A 21,159-nucleotide genomic window follows, 5' to 3' on the forward strand; every position below is an offset into this window, starting at 1 on the left:
AAAATTTAATCTGAATTCTAATTTACCAGGAAGTGAAAATCAAAATTCTTAATTAAAACATTAACAGTTTTGCAAAAACTGTCATTTATTAAAACTTATTGTATTGATGTTTTCCCATTAGTATATTAAAAACTTGATGACCAATTATCATAATTGAATTACCCACATAAAACACCAAGTTTTATTTATTAATATTGTATATGTTAACTAATGTTTAATAATTTAAAAAAATGCTAATTTATAAAAACATTTACGACTAAAGGACCATTTTGCTTGCTAAACGGTTTTCCTTCTTGTGTGTAAATATATGCATGTGTAAACAATTTATGATCAAGGAACCAAAAAGTATTAAGTACTAAAATATTTAAAATTTCATAAAAATATATTAATGTTCTTAAAATGCTAATATTTTGCTAAGGTTGTTTTATCACACATTGGTAGATTCTTTTAGCAACAAAACAACTCAAATCAACTAAAAATTCTATTGATTATTTAATTCACTAAAAAATCATGATCTATTTTTTCATGATTTGTTTACTTATTAACTGTTATGTATGGTTTTTTTAATAAGTAAAATATAAATAGAAAAGGTAAATTTAGATGTTGGTCTAAAGAACCAAGCAAATTTTCACAAAGAGGATTATGTTAAAATACTAGACTAACTAAGATAATTGCTTCCAAAACTTATCAAGGCTTTATTTTGAAGATTTTTGGACCTATAAGATTCACATTGCATAAGAACCTTCTAAATCTTTCTCAAATAATTATTATATATTTTTTATTATTTTATAAAATATTAAAATATAATTTTTATTATATAACCAATCAAAATTTATTGATACTTTTTACCTTCAAAATTTCTAAGACACTGTTTTGTTTACCTCAGTGTTTACATTACTAGGGCTCAAACCTTTGATTCGATAAATAAATTGTCTTTAAGATTAATTGAAATTATTTTATTTTTATTTTAAATTTATTATAAAAAAACTTATAGTATTTATAAATCATGTGTTTTTGGTATCATTAAAAAGATGAAAGGATTATCTTTTATAAATTATAAATATATATATTTTTTATAAATTCTAATTTTAATAAATAGAATGTATCTTTTTTTTGTAGTTATTCTTTTTTTAATCTTTTTTTTGTTTGTTTCTCTATTTTTTTCCATTATTGATTATGATTCTTATTTTGACTTTAAAATTTTTAAACTCCAAATTTGGGCCATATTGTAATATAGATGGAAGAACTAATTTTATCCTCGTATAAATATAATTATATTTTAATATATTATTGATGAATTTTATTCCTTTGTTTTTTATAAACTTAGATTATTGTTAGTTATTGAACTATGTAGGAATTCTTTATGTAACCTTATATGGAATTATACACATTGATTGTAATAGAATACTTTAGCAAGTTGATCAAATTTATGGATTTATTACATAATTCTTATAGGTTTATTTCTTTATTAATATAGATTATATGCTTGTGCAATTTAAATCATGAATTAAGACATTGGTAGATAACATTTAAGTTTTGTTTTAGTTTGTTTTGTTTTATTTCTTTTAAATAATTTGTACTTTAAGACTTGGATTGATCATTGTACTATTCATTTTGTTTTTTAAAAAAGGTGTTCATCTTGATTATCTTGAGTAAATCCATCAAGATATTATAAAATATTTAATTTAAAATAAAATCTAATTTATTATAAAAATATGAAGTTATTTTTATCTTATTTCATCAAATTTATTTGGCATACTAATCTATGCTTATTTGTATTTATAATATTAATATTTTTTGGATTTATTTATGAAGTTTGTTTACTTGTTTTTTTTCAACTATATGACTTCTTAGTATAGATATTAGAATTCATTGTTGATTTCTTCCATAAGTTTAGAAAAATTACTCCTTTGATTGACATTAATAATAAATAATTTTTTTGTCTTAAGAGTATTGATAATCTTATTAAGATCTATAATAGTTGCAAAAATATTTTCATTTCTATTAAGTGTAGCATCTACAATTTGTTTTCTTTCTATTTCTATAATAAAAAACTTTTACAAGTCAAATTAAAAGATAATAATTTGAATCTAATGTCAAATAAAAATTTCTACAAAAAATTATAGTTTTCTTTTTTTAAAAAAAGAATTAATGTTGCAATATAAAAAATATTAGATTTAAGATAAATAATCTACAACCTTCAAAATAAAATAATAAAAAATTAAATAATTCACTCACTAAATTAAAATAAAATAAATATAAAAAATTATGATTCTTGTTAAAATATCAAAGGTATGAATTATAAAAAAAAAAAAAAAAAAAAAAAAAAAAAAAAAAAAAAAACATAACATAACAATACATTCTTATATTATCAAAAGAAAAAAAATAGTCAATTAAAAGATAGATATAGAATTGAAACTAAAATGACTATTGTCAAGTATAAAAAAATTAAGAAGTCTTGAACCAAGATAATGTATAAGAAAAACATAGACAAGAGTGAAAAAGGCCTCACTATTGCCTTCATATATTATCTATTAAAGAACTATATGACAATATCCTATTGACTATATAAAAAGTATCCAATTTACAAGACACATGTCTAATATTTAGGACTAATTTTTGACATGTGTGTTATATAGCCAACTTATAATACAATTAACTAAACATGCAATATGTATCCAACTTATTGACCAAGTTGTCAACCTGCCAATTTTTTATAAATACATGTAAAGTCTACAAAGATTTGAGAAGCTTTCCATAAGATATCAATAATTTAATCTACTTCTATTTTTTTCTATTTAGTTCTTTTTAGCTAAGGAAATGTATTAATAAATATAATTATTTATTAAAATTAGTGTTGCTATGATCCTTTGGTTTTTTTAATTAATTGATTGTGATATGTTGGTACTAAAGTAGAATAACAATTTTTTTGTTGTAAATTGAATTTAACAACATTCTTGCTACTTGCAAGTTCATCTACTTTTTGTCATCAAAGTGACATCTTTGCAAATGTAATTAGTTAAATTTGAGCATCATATAAATATATATATATATAATCATTTAATTTTAATATTTGGTATTAAAAATATTTAATCATTTCATATTATTACTATTATAATTATATAATATTTTAGAGATGAGCAAAAAAATTATTAAAAATTTAAAAATCTTACTTAATTGTATTTACTTCTAATATATCATTGTCTTATTCTTGCAGACTAAACCATCTTATAAAATAAACAACTTCAACCCTTGTATATCCCTCTCTTTTATGTGTCTCTTCCTACAAACCTCCTCTCCTTCCTTCTTTTAAAGCCTTGTCATGTATCAACCTCTCTCTCATTACAAACTCTTTTAGAGTCTTCCTTCCAAAGTCTCATCAACACATGGTCTATTTATGAAACAAAAGACTTCAATTTCCTTACTTTCTTCCACAATGCCTTGTCATATACTTTCCTCCCTTCTCTCCCAAGCTTTTCTATGGTCCTCCCTTTTAAGCTTCACCATACATGTCTTACTTGCTCACAAGTCTTATTCTATTTCCTTTCTTGTGAGCATCTTCTAGTGGCCTTCTCTTATTGGCTTTTAAACTAGGATTCTACTATATTCCACTTTATAATTAAAAACTAATAATTTAAAAAAATTAATAATTCATGAAATTATCAATTTAAATTAAGTTAAATTAAAATTAAAATTAAAATTAATAAAAATTGGTTTTTTAATTTAAAAACCAAAAATATAATTTAGCTTCTAAATTTGATGTATTTGTCAATACTTTGATCAAAAAGTGCTCTAAAAATATTTTATTAGTGTGTAACAATTTATTTGTGGTGTTTAAAGATATAAAATCAAATTTAGGTTTCAAACTTGTAATGTCAAAAATACAATTGGTATCTATTTGTATGTGGAATGAATCTAATTCCATTCTTCATCAAGATTATTTTAGTTGGATGCAATTTCGGAATTGCTTATAACTTGATGCACTCAACTCCTTTCAAAATTCATGTCATGCAATAATTTTGCGGATGTAATAAGTGCTACAGAGACCACCACCCTTAACAACAATGTGCTACTATGGCAATGTAGTAGATGTCTTTGTCACATGTTCATTTGTCTCAAGGTTGAAGACTACCAATTGGTTTCATTCTTGTCCTCAATATGATCATATTTAAGCATACAAAGTCTTGTATGGCCAATCTTGTCCTCAATTGTTTGCTTTGTCTTGCAATTGGTAAAAGATTTGTGTCTTTTTCTCTTACATGCATGCTCACATGCCATGACAATGCTCTCATTGATGCAACTAGTACCATTGTTAGAATTGTTGATAAAGATTTCTTTATCTTTTTTGCTTCTCCAAAAAATAATCAATTGTCTAAACTTATTCAACTTAAAAAGTGGTCTATTGAAGATGGTGAACAAAAACATCCTTAAGATTGTGTCAATTTATTGCTTGAGATTAAAAAAATTTTGCTTACACAGTTTGGATAAAAAATATTTTGATTCATATGCATTTATAAATAAGAATTTTACACAGAGGCTTGAATATCAAAGGAATATGCTTTGTTGAGTCATTAGTCAATTGCTGAAATTGGTTCTATATTAGATGTATGTATAGGAGGTTTATTTATTTATTTTAAGTATAATTATTATTTTTTTATAAATTAGACAACCTCACATTGTCTACTAACTTTGATATAAAGTGGTATTCAAATTTGAGATCATTGCAACATGAATTGAGCAATTTTATAACTTTAGCTAATAAGAATATTAGCTATTGCTCAAGATTGATATTATTGCTAAATAAAATAGACATGTTTATATTATTAACTAATTTTTATATAAGTAATTATAAAAAATTGATATGATTGCCAAATAAATAGAACAACTTTACTTCATTAACTACTTTTGATCCAAAGTGGTGCTTAAGCTTGATATCATTGCCAAAAGAATTAAGAAACCTTATATCTTTAATTACCTTTTATATAAGAAATTATAGGAGTATAATGTTATATTTAATAAAATTTAATAAACTCAAATCTTGTATTATTTCAAGTTAATTATTTTTACAAAATAAAATTAAAACTTACATCATCGATTCTTTCTATTATATATAAGTGGTAAAGCTTATCATTATCGTCAAATAATTTGAACAACCTCACAACATTGAATTTTTTTAATATCAATAATTTGATTTAATTTGACATTATTATCTAATCAGGTCGTAATTTTTGCTACAACATGTATGAATTGATACAAAAGCTTAATCTCATTACAAAAAGTATTAGACAACTTCATATCTTTTATTTCTTTTTATTTAATTAAGTGCTCAATCTTGATATTATTTATAAATAAATTATGCATTATAACATTTTTTTTCCATTTTTATTATAAATAAGTAATAGAGTTTAATATCATTGCTAAATAAATATGACAATATTATATCTTTGATTGATTTTAATATGCTAAGATATTGAAAATTAATAATATATTCAAATAAATTAGAATAAATTATATCTTTGATGATAGTTTACTTAAATATTGTTACTAGATATATTAGACAAAGTCACATCTTTGATTGCTTTTTAAATGTAGAAATGTTCAAGCTTAAGAACATTGCTACATAAATTGAGTAATCTTATATTTATGATTTCTCTTTAGTTTTAAAAGGTGTGTTGTCAAGAACATGAATGACAAACAATAAAAACCTCAATAGACTCTTGTGTCATTCAAAAAGAATAGATATTTATTTAATATTTAATAAATTATTGATTTGAATTTAGAAAAAAAATGAAAATTTATTTTAAATTTACAAATTTTAATGGCTTGGTATTTTTTTTTAGTTTCTCGCTACTAATTTATTATCATTATATTGGTAATAAACCTTTATTGATAATACATTAAAGTTTCATAGAAGTAATTCATTTATTGTTTTAATGTGACAAGAATTCATATATATAAATTTATGTTGATTGTATAATATGATAAATTAAAAAAAAGAGATTAGAATAATGAAAAAACCCACATATATCCATGCATATGAATAATAGATTTTACTAAAAACAACACTTTGAAACAAAACTTTTATTGACTAGTACATAGTAAATGAACTAAGAGTAACTTTCAATGTTAGAAAACAACAAATTAATAGAGTGTTTCAGGACAAGCCTTGTTGCTAATAACTATGAACAATTACAGAATTTTATTTCAAAACAAGTTATAATAACCAAACTCTTGTATACAAACATGCAGATGCCCATACCACACAAAGTCTTTCCATGAAACAATAGAATAAAATTTGTATTAAATATGACAATGCATGATATTCATGTTCTGTACTATGAACTAGTTGTGAAAACCCCAATAATAGGGCAAACAGGGATATTAGTCATTTATGTTGATTAGACACACTCATGTGTAACCCCAATTGAAAAATGGAAATGGATGAATGACGACGATACATGCACGAAGATGCGATGATGGATAATGGACAGAGATGAGAAACTTCGAATTTCCCGCCTCCCGCTTCCCGCCACCTTTTTTAAAATTCGGAGAGTGGCGCCATCTGCATTTCCCCGCGAACCCTAATGCCTCCTCCATTCCCAACAGATATACTGCTCCTTCGAGCACTCTTGATCTCATTCTGGCTTAACATCTTGTGTCGCAGCTTAGATTTGTAAGAGTTGTATTGCGCGCCTGTCGTTTCTCTTGAGTCGGGACTTGTTTGTCCTTGTCGAGGTTGTTCGACGTTTTGTTCTTTGTAGTTATGGCGCGCACCAAGCAAACAGCTCGCAAGTCGACGGGAGGCAAGGCTCCCCGGAAGCAGTTGGCAACGAAGGCTGCTCGTAAGTCGGCTCCTGCCACGGGCGGTGTGAAGAAGCCCCACCGCTACAGGCCCGGGACTGTAGCTCTTCGTGAGATCAGGAAGTACCAGAAGTCGACCGAGCTTTTGATCAGGAAGTTACCATTCCAGCGTTTGGTTCGTGAGATAGCCCAGGATTTCAAGACGGACTTGAGGTTTCAGAGCTCCGCAGTGTTGGCATTGCAGGAGGCTTCTGAGGCGTATTTGGTTGGGCTGTTCGAGGACACCAACTTGTGCGCAATCCATGCGAAGCGGGTGACGATTATGCCCAAGGATATTCAGCTGGCCCGCCGTATCAGAGGGGAGCGGGCGTAAACTCTGCTATCATTACAGGGGTGTTTAATAACACCACCCACTTCTGAAATTTACCTTGCACTCTTGAATATGCTGTGTGCTTCGATAGTTTGACTTTTTCTGTATTTCTAACCTCGTAGTACATCGTCTTCGTAAAGACAGGTGGTACCATGCTTGATTGAGTGTGCGTACGTGACTCTTGTGGATGGCCTGTGAAGGGGGTTCATCTGTAGCTGTACTTTGCTTCAAGTATGTTACATCCTCTGTGGACAGTGAATTATTCTTTAAAAACTTGCTTCAAGAATACGTATTCTCACAGTCCATTCCAACCCCCATAATGACCATACGCTCGTCACGAGATGTTTTCTGAGATAGCACGAAGAATGGATCTCGAATGTGAACGTGGTGATCGGTTGGAGTTTGTTCGTCCTATGCTACTCCAACCTTGGGAGACTTGGAAGGCATCTCTGCTACCTGGACATCATGCTCTTCTAGTTCTTTACCAAAGCGACCTTACCTGTGATAATCTGAAGTTCACCATGCGAGAAGAGAAGAAAAGAGACATTCGATAATTTTAACTTGGGTGATGACCAAGTTAAAAATGTTAGAATCTCTTTGGCCAAAGTCCCGCGGGATCGGTTGAGACGGTACAGGTGCTAGGAAGTTGTACGAGGCACAACTTTTTGGGAGGTTCTGATCACAACTAAGGCCATTCTTGAAGGGGACGAGCCTGAAAGGTTTATAGCTTAGCAGATGAGAAGCACTGCCCCGTGGGCGCTGCATATGTCGGGTTGGGAACTGCCTCATCTATTGTAAGTTAGAAATAAATTAGAGAACCGTTTATCTACAAATGTTACAAAAATTATAATGTGTTGTATTGCAATCAAAACTCAATTTCTTGTAGCAAATTTATGACCTAAATATATTAGCTTTTTTTATCATAGCTATTTTGCACGTACACCTTTGTATTCTTTTAAAACCAGTCAAGCTGTCTTATTTTTAATACATTACATAGTAGTGGCATTGCTTGCTAAGACAGCATCACATACCTTGGTTGAAATACTAAAAGAATCTTTTAGTATTTCTTGTAATAAAATAATCATTGTTGATAATCAAACCATATTGATATAATATTTTTCATATTCAAATTATATCTTATTATTAAGGTTAATACAAACTAGCAATAATAAAAATAAATAATTTAAAAAAATATAATACTACATTGTGTATCTATGCCAATCAATTAGGAACTTGATTGTACTTTGATTTAAAGAAACTTGTTCTTGCTAGGTCATACAAAAATGATATTATTTTATCTTTTAGTGTTATGATTACATAAATTGTGTTAATAAGATAGCATTTGGAACAACACATACATAAAACAAACTTTTATTTTATTGCACTTGGATATGCTAAAAAATTCCTCTCCAAAAGTCAACTATAATTAATATCAATTTTTACTTATCAATGATAAGTTTTTTTTTATTTTTTTTATTTTTTATTTTTTTTATTTTTATATGCATTATTTACATAGCTTTTAGGACCTTTATTGATTCTAATACCAATAGTATATTATAACAAAAATTTATAATACTTCTTTGTTTTTAAATATAAAGTATGCAATGAACATATTGAATATTGTTCATCTAATTTATAATCATAAAATGCAAAAATAAAATAAAATGCACCACATGTATTACAATGCCTATTAATATTTATAAAATAATTAGTCAACTAGAAATATTTTACATGCCACAACACTTAGGGCTAACGTGAGCTTTTACATCTTTATTGTAAAGTTTACAATACTAAATATTAGCATTAGTTTATTGAACTTAACAAAGATTTTTATTTGAAACATAATTTTTACTTTGATACAACTTAGTACAACTACTAAAAAACAATCTCTAACATCTATCTTTTATATCATTAATAAAATATTACATCAATTGTTTTTTACTAGTAGGTATTACAATGCACTATTCTAAAAAAGTCAAAATATTTTTAATCTACTATGTAATAATCAACTCATTTATCTTTTTTTGGAATATTTATTTCTAAATATTTTTTCACTTTAGTACTTACAAGTGTTCAAAAAAATTATGTATAAAATTTCTAACAGCTTATATTGCTTTAAAACTTTCATATTAAAAAATTTAGAAACTATATTTTATATTAATGTACAATGACTTCTACAATGGATGCAACAACTCATAATTAGCCTAAATAATTTCAAATACCATATTATAGAATATTTTATAAAATTTTAATAAAAAGATAAGTATACTTTTTTTACAATAAATATTAAAGGTTTTAATTTATTTAGAAAGAATAATTACATACACAAGTACCAAAGCAACAATTCTTTCAATTTGTTTGAGTGTAAATAACTAAATTTTGAGAGGTTTGTCTTGAAATGGCTTTTATACAATCTAATTTTTAACCTTTATTTTTTTAAATTGAAGTAATTTGTCATACATTTAAAGATTAAAAATCTACAAATGTAAGTTCTATATTTTAAAATTAATTAATTATAATATATTATTAAAATAAGATAGATATTATTTTAAATATGATTTGGAAAAAAATAAAATTGTGTGTTTTAATAAATTTCTAGCTAACAAATATTATACAATTAGAATAGGCCTTACAATTAAGCAATTTAATTATTTTGTTTGTATATGCAATTTTTTTTAAAAAGTTTGGTCTTTTAAGTCATATATTATGTCTTGAACAAAGTTTCTATAACCACCATATATTATAATTTTGGATAAAAACATATGCCAAGCCTAAGTTAGTCTTCACACTTTTTAAACACAAATTACTATGAAGATCCTATCATAAAATATAATTACTGTAGACACATTTAGATCTTTTTAATATCCACCAATTTTATTTTTTAATATTTAAAAAAACATTGAATATTTCTCTAATGGTTTGAAGCTCAAAGATTATTTTATTTTATTTTATTTTATTTATTTTTTTCAATTAAGTGATCAACATAGCTAAAGTGCTAAGCATTAATACTAAATTTTAAAATTCTTAAACAATCACAAAATATATAAGGTGGAGTAGACACTTTCTTAACCTAATACCTCTACCAACTTATGTTATGTGATTGCTAAAAGCAATAGTTATTTAATACAAGTTTTGTCTATATGCATACTATAGAAATACAGTCATTCCAAAAAAATTATGTTTTTAAATATTAATAAATATTTGATTATATGTTAGCATTTAACTAATTTGAATATATGTGATAATTTTTTTTAATAAAAAATAGCTTTCAAAAATAAATAATTATTATGAATAATAAAGTTTATTTTTAATAATAAATATATATACACAATATTATGTTAATTTTAAAATTTTTAAAGTTAACAAACTATTTTCTAAATAAACTATATATTTTTACATATAAAAGTACATTATTTGATTTTTTATGTTAGGAATTTGAATATATGCTTAAATTATTATTTTTTAATATATATATATATATATATATATATATATATATGTTCCAAAGATAATTTGATTTTATGCATGGTATTGTTTAAATCATTTTTTCCTAAGAGCAAAGAATGAAAAGATACTTTTTCATATTAAATGCATAAAATATATTTTTTAAAGAATATTTTTTTCTATATCAAAGTGAATTTAATTATAAATAGTTGATATGTATATATATATATATATATATATATTTAGAGGTATGTAGTGCATTTAACTTGAGACAAATATATATATTCCAAGGAAAATCTATGCATTATTTATTTTATAAATACATAAAATTTTCCATATTATATTATTTTGAATAAAAAAAGATATTAACATTCTTATTCTCTGTAAAAGATTTTTATGGTTTAATTGACGTTCAAAAAAATAAATTGTATATTTTATAATTATTTATTTATTTATATTTTTTCTCTTAAATTATAGATATTAAATTTTCTTATATTGCATTATATTTTGTATTTTATGGAATATTTTTTTAAAAATAATATATATATATATATATATATGCAAATGTATATACTACTATCTTCATCAATCTATCAAATTATCAATCTTTAATCTTATAAGACTTGAAACTATATCCCAGCTAAAATTAGATCTTCATTTACAGTCAACTACAAGCCATCATTAAGAAATCTTCAATAATTGTGAAACAAGTCATAATAAACATGTGTATGATCATGGATCTGAGTTTGATGGAATTGGATGGTTGAAACTTAATGCGAAGCTTAAATGAGACTGGCTCAAACCAACTAAACTGCAAGTCTCTCCACCGTTCTGGAAGAACAATTGTCAAGTAAAACTATAAAACTAAGAGACTAAAAACCCATGAAATTGTACATACCACAGCTCCCTGTAAAGAGAGTCTGCTCACTACAAACTTTATCTGTCTTTCATCTCGTAAAACTCGTGGAATAATTTTTAAAACAATGGGATGGCCTCAGAAGAGGCCTCAAGCACACCACCAGGCATAAATGAACAACTTATCATGCAGGCTACATCGATGCGAAGGTGAAAATCAGATTTTCACTCTGAATTTAAAACGTAGGCTTGTTTGGAATCAACGATAGAGCGAAAAGTGACTTATTCGAACAGTATATATAATAATGTTGTGCAAGAACACCCCAAGCAAAACATGGATACGACTATGAAAAAGTGTTTAACCGCAGAAGCAATGCATAGCACAATGAAATATAGGATGTTGACAGTCAAGGAAAAGTCTCAAACGACGTAGCCAAATTGCATAGAGAGGAGACATCTAAAGCTCTGATCATCAATCGTACAGACCCGTTGCGGGTTCTAACTGTTGAAAAAAATTGTGAATAGGAGTGTCACTTTGGAACTGTGTTGCTTCACAACAGTACTCATATATCATGAAAGTGTAGCCATATTATGTGGAAGACAAACTAAGGCTCATCTTTCAAGAGCCAGACGCTTGTGAAGCATATCAGCCCATCCTTTCTATGAATAACCTTCTTGAAAGTAGGCTAAGTATTATTAAAAGTTTTAAAAAAATTACGGGCAGTATGTTAGATTTACTTGCTCTTCCAATGCCTCATTCCTACCAAACATTAGCACTTGTATACGCAGTCCGATTTCAATCAAAATCAGGTAGATCGAAAACTCCTCACCAACTGTGTTTGAAAATCTCATCCTCCTCGCCACGCTTCGCCCTCACCCTTTACGAACAACCTCTTCGAGTAATTGTAAAAAATCACTCTGAATTCAAAGAGTAAACAAGTTGGACACAGGGGGATAATAAGATGTTGATCATGTCACTTGGAGGAGCAGCGCAGAGAACCACTACGTCTGTCTCGCCATCGCCATCAGTGATACACATGGCCTGCAGAAACAATTACTGCATCAACTTCCCAGAAAATCCGGACCTTCACCACAACAACTTAGGCAAGTTCTTCTTCTGCCTTTTCGAGTAGTCTTGATGCCTCTTGGCTTTCGTCGCTGATTTCATCTTCAATTCCCGCTTGGGACTCTCGGACAGCGGGACATGAGTATGAGTCACAGTGTTCGAAAACACTCGCTGCAGACGAGTGCAAGAGGACCGAGAACGAGCACCCGAGCACATTTCCCATTCCGAGTCTAAACAATCGGTGGTGCACGCCTTCAAATAAAACGACGCATATTTCCTGATAATGCGACTCGTCATTAGTGCCATCTTTTCCTTACTGGCCTGATCCCTAGAACTTTAAAAACTCGTCACAAATAATTTGCGACCCACCAGCCGCTATTACTCTCAACACCCAGACCTCGACGAAACCAAAATACCAGTCAAAGCTAAATCTCTCGTACCTGCAACTTATAACTCTCAACCATACTAATGGATCCCAATAGTCCAAAACCACTCCTCCGCAGTTAATGATTAGAGCCTCACGCGAGGTCGAATCGACAGACGACGAAGATCTTTCTTGTCTCGTATCCTAACACACTCCAATAACTTACACACTAGAAACCGGAATGTCAAAATAAACAAAAGGACACGGATACGTGCACGACACTCTACTCTAGCTATCGAAACGCAAAAGGCGAGTCCGATTCTAAGAAGGAAACTCAATCACCTAACACTGGCTCGCAAAACTCTGTGTTCCTGACTTCCCCAAACAGCCCACATATCAAAAAAACAAAACCCAAATTGAACAATGTGACGACGATGACCAAGAGTTTCACGATCTTGTACACTACTCTTCCATGTCGCACTGTCACTACTTACAAATCACCACAGCCCTTGCAAAGTACCAAGCACCGCCCAGCCAACCCAAACATCAACACCTCTCCCTCAGCAGCTGCTCACGATCCTTCGGCTTCCTCGTCACTGAAGATGCGGTCCCACAGCGCTCTCTGGGAGCAAACCTGGGCTACAACGAACTTAGGTTAGGCCCGGCATAGATGGATCTACTTCACAGGTGCAGTAACATGCAAAACTGCGATGCGGTGTGGAGTACAAGGCCTTGTCGAAAACGGGGGGACGGACAAAAAGCCTCAGCTTCACTATTCCTATTCCAGATCGTAACACCTCATAAATCTCCCGACACGCTGCGCAGAAACAGGCGTCTCGATAAGACACAGTTGGTCCCGTTTGAAGTCGTGCCTCGCACTGACCGATCCACTAAGTAGGGCCCAGTTCACCGAACAGGGACCAGCCGTTCAGAGCTTATGTGAGCGACCCAGCGTAGAAAAGGGAATGTAAGACACCTCGAAAACTTCACTTCTGCTACAGAGGTGCGTTCCTGGGTCGAAACGGAGCTGCTTGCAGTTTCTTTGGAGGCGAGGCAGCGGAAGCCCGAAGCGTCCGGATTGGACCAAAATCCCGTGACGAGACAAAACCTCGGGACGAGAGATTGTGTGATGGGGCCACAAAAAAGTGAAGTGTTGTTTACCTCCTCGAAGGTCCCCGAAACTGGCTCAAAATCCTCCGCACCGGACTCGAACAAAAGCGCAATTGAATGCGCAGGTGGATTAGACCTCGAGGAGCTCGAAAAACGCATCGGCGTTGGATCGAGGATGGACAAAGAGGCCGTCGGATATCGACGAGAGAAAGGTCTCGCACGTCTCTGACGACACTGGTCCTTCGTTTGGCGATGCGGAGAATATGCTTTTGAAATCTTCTCGGGTTTGGATGAAGGTTCTAGAAGGTAGTGTGGATGGAGTCCACTATACATCCAACAATATGTATTTTGTCCGGTTGTACTGTACTGATATGTATGTACGATGTGGTCGCATGGTGCTGTATTGACCACTCAGTTGTCGCGTTTTAACGTGACCCATTCATACTTTTAATATTTTAATGTTTATCCTCTTAGAACAGATTTTATTTTACATCCATGTATCTATTAACACCTACTTTGAAAGCCACTGTTTTTTATTCATGAACATATACTTATTGCACGTTGTGAATATGAACATGGAATAAAGTGGAAAAATAAATGAAAATAAATAAAATAAAATAAAAACCTAAATATTTGTATAAGTTAGAAGAATGGTTCATTATATGCTGTTTAAAATCTTCTAGTGGAATTGATGGTACATTTGTTTATTTGGCATGTTTGTTGGTTTTCTTTTGTCTTTTTTAATTGTTGAACAATAATGTTACAATTGCACACATCAAAGGCAAAATATGTAGTAGAGAAAAATCTTCCAAAAGAATGCAAGTGAATCAATACCTAAATAGTGAGTGGAAGAGTTGTTAATAGCCTTTATTGATCCCTCTATTGTAGTGGAGATAGCTCCTTTAAACATTAAAATATGCTTGTTTTTACTTGTTTTTTTTCTTATTTAAAAAGAAACTATGTTTTAATGTATAACTAGGAAAAGACCATTTTAGAAGGTACTTGTGGATGGAATGTTGAGAGCATTAAATGTAGTCGGTGCTCTTCATAACATTCACTGTAAATACAATAAATATTGTAGCTACGGTATTTAAAATGTAGTGGAGAGAAATTCTTTATCTTCTCTCCTTCTCTTTGTATACAAGTGAGACAACCACATCAATACATAGTTTTGTTTAGAAGCTCTTTCTCCTTCTATATACTCTCTTATATTTCTATAAAACATTCTCAATACATTATCAATATGACCATTGTCATAATGTAATAAAACTATATAGTGAAACTATAATCAAAATTAAATTTCTAATTAATATCTAATTATTTTAATTCAATAATAATTCAAGATATCCAAACATAGCTTTTATAAAAGCTTCTTAGGTTATTTTTTCATCTTAATAGTTAGTAGATTGAAGGTTAATTAGTAATTTTACCTTCTAGCTATAGAAACTCTTTTACTACCTTAGAAAGACTATAAATTGATAAAATCAGATTAGAAGAGGTAAATAATTAGTATAGTTGATACTAGGATTAAGTTAAAGATAGGGTTGGGCTAAAAAATTCTTAAGATAGGTTAGATTGATACCCAGGGATTGACTGTTTGTGAGACGTGGTCGAAATCAGACCTCTAGCCACTAAAACGACCACCTAGGGCAAAATAGGGATTCATTAGAAGATGAGAGATTAGGATTTGAGAGCTAGGTGAGAGCTTCTTCTAGAGATGCAAAGTTGGTTTTGGTAGGATTTGGAGAGACTTAGCAATTATTGTTGGAAGTCAAGGTTTATATTGGCAACTTGAGATTTATACAATGAAATTAGGACTAGCACTTTCGACTAGTTTGTAAAATTGGTGTCACATCTAAAAGTTTAAATTTTAAAAATGATTATATAATTAAGTGTTCTAAGTGTATGTGAAATTTTGTGGAAATCCAATGGTGCAATTGGAAGATATTTAGGTTTTGATACAAGAACATATCAGAAGTTGGCAGTTTGGAGTTGGATAGGATTTCTGTGATATCAAAAGATCTACTTGTCAGATCAAGGTGAAATTTGGCATAGTATTGAAGGACTTAAAGATCAAGCTGCATACTAATTTTGAGTCAAAGTTAATAATTGGAGAGGGAGAAATCACTACCGAAGATTTTGCTTCACCTTTCAAGTTGGTGGCTGAGTGACATCAATGCAGTTTTTAGAGGTTTTCTAACAATCTATAAGTTGGATTGGGCTGAAAATTTTGTAGCATATAAGAGACTTACATTGACAATTATATGCAAAATTTCACATCAAGTGGACGATTAAATTAGAAGTTACAACTTGTCAAAACTTATTGATTAGAATTTGGGCTTTTAAGAAAAATCTAAATTGCTTAAATATGAAAGTAACAAGGTAATTGAGGTTTATGTGTGATTGAAGCTACTAAGAAGAGTATTTTTTTATCACTTTTGAATCAGAATTTGGATTATATTCTTTTCATATGGGTGAAACCTATTAGGATTTTTTGAATATTTGTGAAACACAACCTCACCTTCAATAGCTAGATGCCTAGTGCATTTCCAAGCAAGACAACATGTAAAACAACACCGCTCTTATGCATTATTCTTAGTTCTTAAAAACTTGTATATACCTTACTGTTTATCTTTTCTTTGTGTAAGTGTATGTGTATGTGTTTTTTTTTTTTTCTCTCTTCTCTTCTCTTCTCTTCTTTCTTTATACTTCATTGCCTTCCTTACTTGCTGTTGATCCTTCCTACCTTCACAATCTTGCCATCGCATTGCTGCTAACTACTATGCCTTGCCATCTGCCATTGTTATTTGTCGTTACCATCCATAGTTGTTGTTGCCATCAACATTTTTTATTTGCCATCTATAGTCACTATCATCATCGCCATTTGCCATTTGTCATCTATTGCTATTATTACAGTCTACTATAGATTCTTATTTTTATGAAAAAAAAATCTCTCTAAATTTTTTGACATTTTTGATTTCAAGTTTAATTTTATTGTTTTATTTGATTTTACATTTCAAGGTGCATTTTACTCAACTTTTTTTTATTTGATCTTATATTTTCTTTACAAATTTATTAATAATGAATGCTTCAACATCTTCAACTATATATACTATGTTTCTAACTATCACCACTCCATTCCAATATTTTCAAACTCTTCTATTTCCACCATTGATTGCTAATAGAAACAATTATCTATTATAGATAAAAATAGAAAAAATAAATTTATTTATAGAATAATTCTTAGATATAATTTTATTTAAAGAATCTCTTAGTATAAGTACTTCTATTTTTATTGCTATCTATTGAAAAAGAATTCTTTTCTTTCATCATCATCTTGTACTTGCATTGCAACATTAATATTTGAAAATGGAAGATCTAGCTAAGCTTTGAGAGAATTTTAAATCCAATTTTGACCATCAAAAGACCATTTTCCTTTCATGAATATGTCATAATGGATACATTTATATATTTTGAATTTTTAAAATTTAAATGCTTTCAGTAATAAAATATATTGTATTGCCTTATTAAAACTATGATTGTATGGACAAAATATCTTTTAAAGAAGAAGTGATTGAAAAAAATCTCTCTACATTTTCTCTTGTATTTGCTATGCTTGTACAACAATATAAGAACATAAAATTTCAAAGTCATCCTAATTTCATGTCCTATCTACTTCTTATGAAGAAACAAAATAAGCTACTTTTGCATAATGAGGAAGCTCATCCTAATAAAACCATGGTTTTAGAATCTCATACACTTAATATTTCAAAGCCTAAGAAAAAAATATAAAAACATAAAAAAGTGCTCATAAATACCAAAGTAGTCATGATTATGACTATTTTTACTCATATAAAAAGAATAAATATTTTATTATTAATTATAATAGAAAAAAATCAAAGATATGTTCTTATCTTAAATGTGGCATGATTGGATACTAAGCACATGTGTGCCATACTTCAAAATATTTTATTAAAATATTTTGAAAAAATAATAAACTTCAAGTTGAGGCTCATGAAATTCATACCATAGATGCGTCCATAGATTCAATTGATATTGATGATTTAGAAGCTAATATGAATGAAAAAAAAATCCATAATCATGAATTAAATGATGTACTTATTGATTTTGCAACAATACATACTATTACGTGAGATATATGATTTTTTATTGAAAAATCATCAACTTGACAAACTAGAAATTTGATGACCATTTGTCATGGACATATACATTTATTCCAATAGTTACATACATAATTGGGTAGAAGTAGATAAATATGGATTAATTTCATAAATTCTTTTTGAGTAGCTTCCTAAAAGCTTCATAGATGCGTTTTGACTTTAAATATGTTTGTAGGATAGAAACTTGGTCAACAAGTTAATCACGTGTTACTAGCTTGTGGAATAAGTTAATTCTATGTAATAGCTTATGAAACAAGCTAACTATTTTGTACATACATAGATAACTTATCTTACAAGTTAAGACATGTGGCTAGTAAAGTCAACACATATTGGAAGTCCTATAGAATATTACCACATAGCTCCTAGTTAGACAATATATATAGAGGCAAAAATGAAGCCTTCTTTATTCTTGTCAATACCTTTCTAGTCATTAGTCTTATTTCAAGACTTTCTAGTCTTCTTGTTTTTTGTAATAGCCATTCTATTTCAATATTATATCATCTTTGAGTTACTTTTTAGTTCTTTTCAATGATAAAAGAATGTATTAAAGATTTTTTTTCTTGAGATTCATATCCTTGATACCATGGTTGGAGCAAATGTGTTTCATTTCTAAGAGGGAATAATAATGATAAAATTACTTACAGGCTTTATTATAAAATATAAATATGTAATATTTACACCTTTAATATCTTGAAATTTGATCAGCTACAAAGATGTGCATGCCAATAGTTTTCATCTCTAAATTGCCATAGACGCTGCTTTGACTTCATAGGTGTCTTTAATTGACTTTTTGGATTAGAAACATGGTCAACAAGTTGGCCATGTCCCACACATGTTGTTAGCTTGAAGATCAAGCTAACTATGTGGCCCACACATAGAAAAACTTACCTTGTAAGTCAAGGCATGTGTCCTACAAAGTCAACACATATTGGAGGTCCTATAGAATGTCGCCACATAGCCCCTAGTTAGATAGTATATATAGAGATAAGAGTGAAGGCTTCTTCACTCTTGTCAACTCCTTTCTTGCTTCTAGTCTAATTTCAAGGGTCTCTAGTTTTCTTGTCTTTTGATAATAGCCATTCTAGTTTCTCTTTCAATATACATACTCATTTATTTATATTTTGTTATCTTTCTTTGAGTGAAGGCTCACTTGTCTGAATTGCTTTTTCATCAAATTCTTGTCCTTGACAGATTGACAAGAGTACACCTATAATATCAGAGCTTTGTCTAATCTTGATTAAGAGTGGATTACCTTTTTTTCTTGATAAGATATAAGCATATTAGAAGTTGCAGATTACCCTCTTTTAAACTGATATTGTCTTATTAGTTCCTTTGTTCTCAAGTCCTCTCTTCTATTTTTCTTGAGCGATATTAGACATCTTCTCTTTTCTAAGTGTTATCATGGCAGAACTTGTTGAAATGAAGAGTGCAATGGCACAATTGTAAGAGCAATTGAGGAAATTAATGCTTGCGATGCATCAACTCAATTTACCAATACAAGGAGCAATAAGATTGGCAAGAAGTAAAGATATAGAAATGGTTGGAGTTGCTTCAACATCTGCACCAAACCATATCCTTTCTCCTATGGTGGAACGTCCTTCAAATGTTAGAGAACCAAGAATTGTCCTACCCGAGAAGTTAGATGGCACCAGATCCAAGTTTCGAGGATTTATCAATCAAGTATAACTTGTGATTGAACTTCAATTCCAAAGCTATCCAACTCCAGGATCGCAAGTTAGATTCATTAGTACGCTTCTTTCAGGTTCAGCACTATCGTGATTTTCATCTTTTCTTGAACAATAAGATTCAATATTGGATAATCTAGAGGATTTTTTGAGAGAGTTTCGATCCATGTATGGAAAACATGATGCAATCCGTATTGCAACCAATAAGATCCATATTTTACGACAAGGTAATCGATCCGTAACATTATATACTTCACAATTTTGACAACTTGTAACTGATATTAAGTGGAATGATGCTGCACTTATTAGCCAATTTCTCTACGGATTACAATATGAGGTAAAAAAATTAATGCTCAACTTACCTGATCATCAAACATTGAGTCAAGCAATTGACTTTGCTGTGAAGTGCGACAATCACCTTTTTAAATTTCGATTTGAGAACCGTACAAGTAGACATCAACGTTACTATAATTCAATGGCAACACAAACACCTCTTCAATACATACATTCGGAAGTAAAGGATATGTAAATTGATGCAATACGTTTCAAACCTTTTATTGAGCAAGAAAAGACTCGTCGTCGTCAAGAAGGATTATGTTTATATTGTGGAGAACCAAAGTACACTGCTCAACATTATTCAAAGAAACGACTCAATTACAAAATGAGGAGTACGGCTGTGAAAAAAGACAATATGTCAAAACATAAGTTTGTCCAGCTACAATAGGGACCGTGTGGTTGGAACCTTGCACAACATCTAGTAAAGGTCCTATTCTCTCTTCAAAGCCCTCTCCTTGTTTTACATTAAATATTATTTTAGGACCTAAACATTACAAAGCCTTTGTCTTGTTAGATTCAGGAGCCTCGGCGTGTTTCTTAGATGAAGAATTTACTAAAAGACATAGCATATCTTTAGTAAAGAAAACTAAACCTGTTCATGTAGAAATCATAGATGGTCGTCCATTGTCTTCTAAAGATATTACTCACGAAATCCTTCCTATAGAAGTAATAATCAATGGTCATAATAGTTTTGTAGTATTTAATATCATTAGATCTTCCTCTAATCTAGTCATTTTAGGTTTATCGTGGTTATAAAAATACAACCCTCAAATAGATTGGATTTCTCGAACTCTTACTTTCTCTAAAAGTATAACTAATAGTGTAGTTAATCAAGTAGATAGTCATAAGTCATATTCAATTTAATCCATATTTATATGTGCAAAAGCTTTTTTACATGCTGGTATGAAAGAATCACCATATATTATTTATACCACACCTGTTTCCAC

At 29.7% G+C, this 21,159-nt stretch overlaps 1 protein-coding gene and 1 long non-coding RNA gene across 2 annotated transcripts; one reads left to right on the top strand and one right to left on the bottom strand.

Moving 5' to 3' along the window:
- Positions 1-6,591: 6,591 nt before the first annotated feature.
- On the top strand, positions 6,592-8,096 carry LOC112274778 (uncharacterized). Its single transcript, XM_024504538.3, has one exon. The coding sequence runs from the start codon at positions 6,764-6,766 to the stop codon at positions 7,172-7,174; it is 411 nt and encodes a 136-aa protein (XP_024360306.1). The 5' UTR covers positions 6,592-6,763; the 3' UTR covers positions 7,175-8,096.
- A 3,840-nt stretch (positions 8,097-11,936) lies between these two features.
- On the bottom strand, positions 11,937-14,239 carry LOC149986621 (uncharacterized). The gene is made up of 2 exons (XR_016499996.1): positions 14,062-14,239; positions 11,937-12,512 (listed from the first exon to the last, which is right to left on the bottom strand). It is a non-coding gene; the product is annotated as an uncharacterized LOC149986621 (long non-coding RNA).
- Between the last annotated feature and the right edge of the window lie 6,920 nt (positions 14,240-21,159).

This window comes from Physcomitrium patens, chromosome 22 (assembly GCF_059467195.1).
Source record: "Physcomitrium patens ecotype Gransden chromosome 22, ASM5946719v1, whole genome shotgun sequence".
NCBI lineage: Eukaryota > Viridiplantae > Streptophyta > Bryopsida > Funariales > Funariaceae > Physcomitrium > Physcomitrium patens.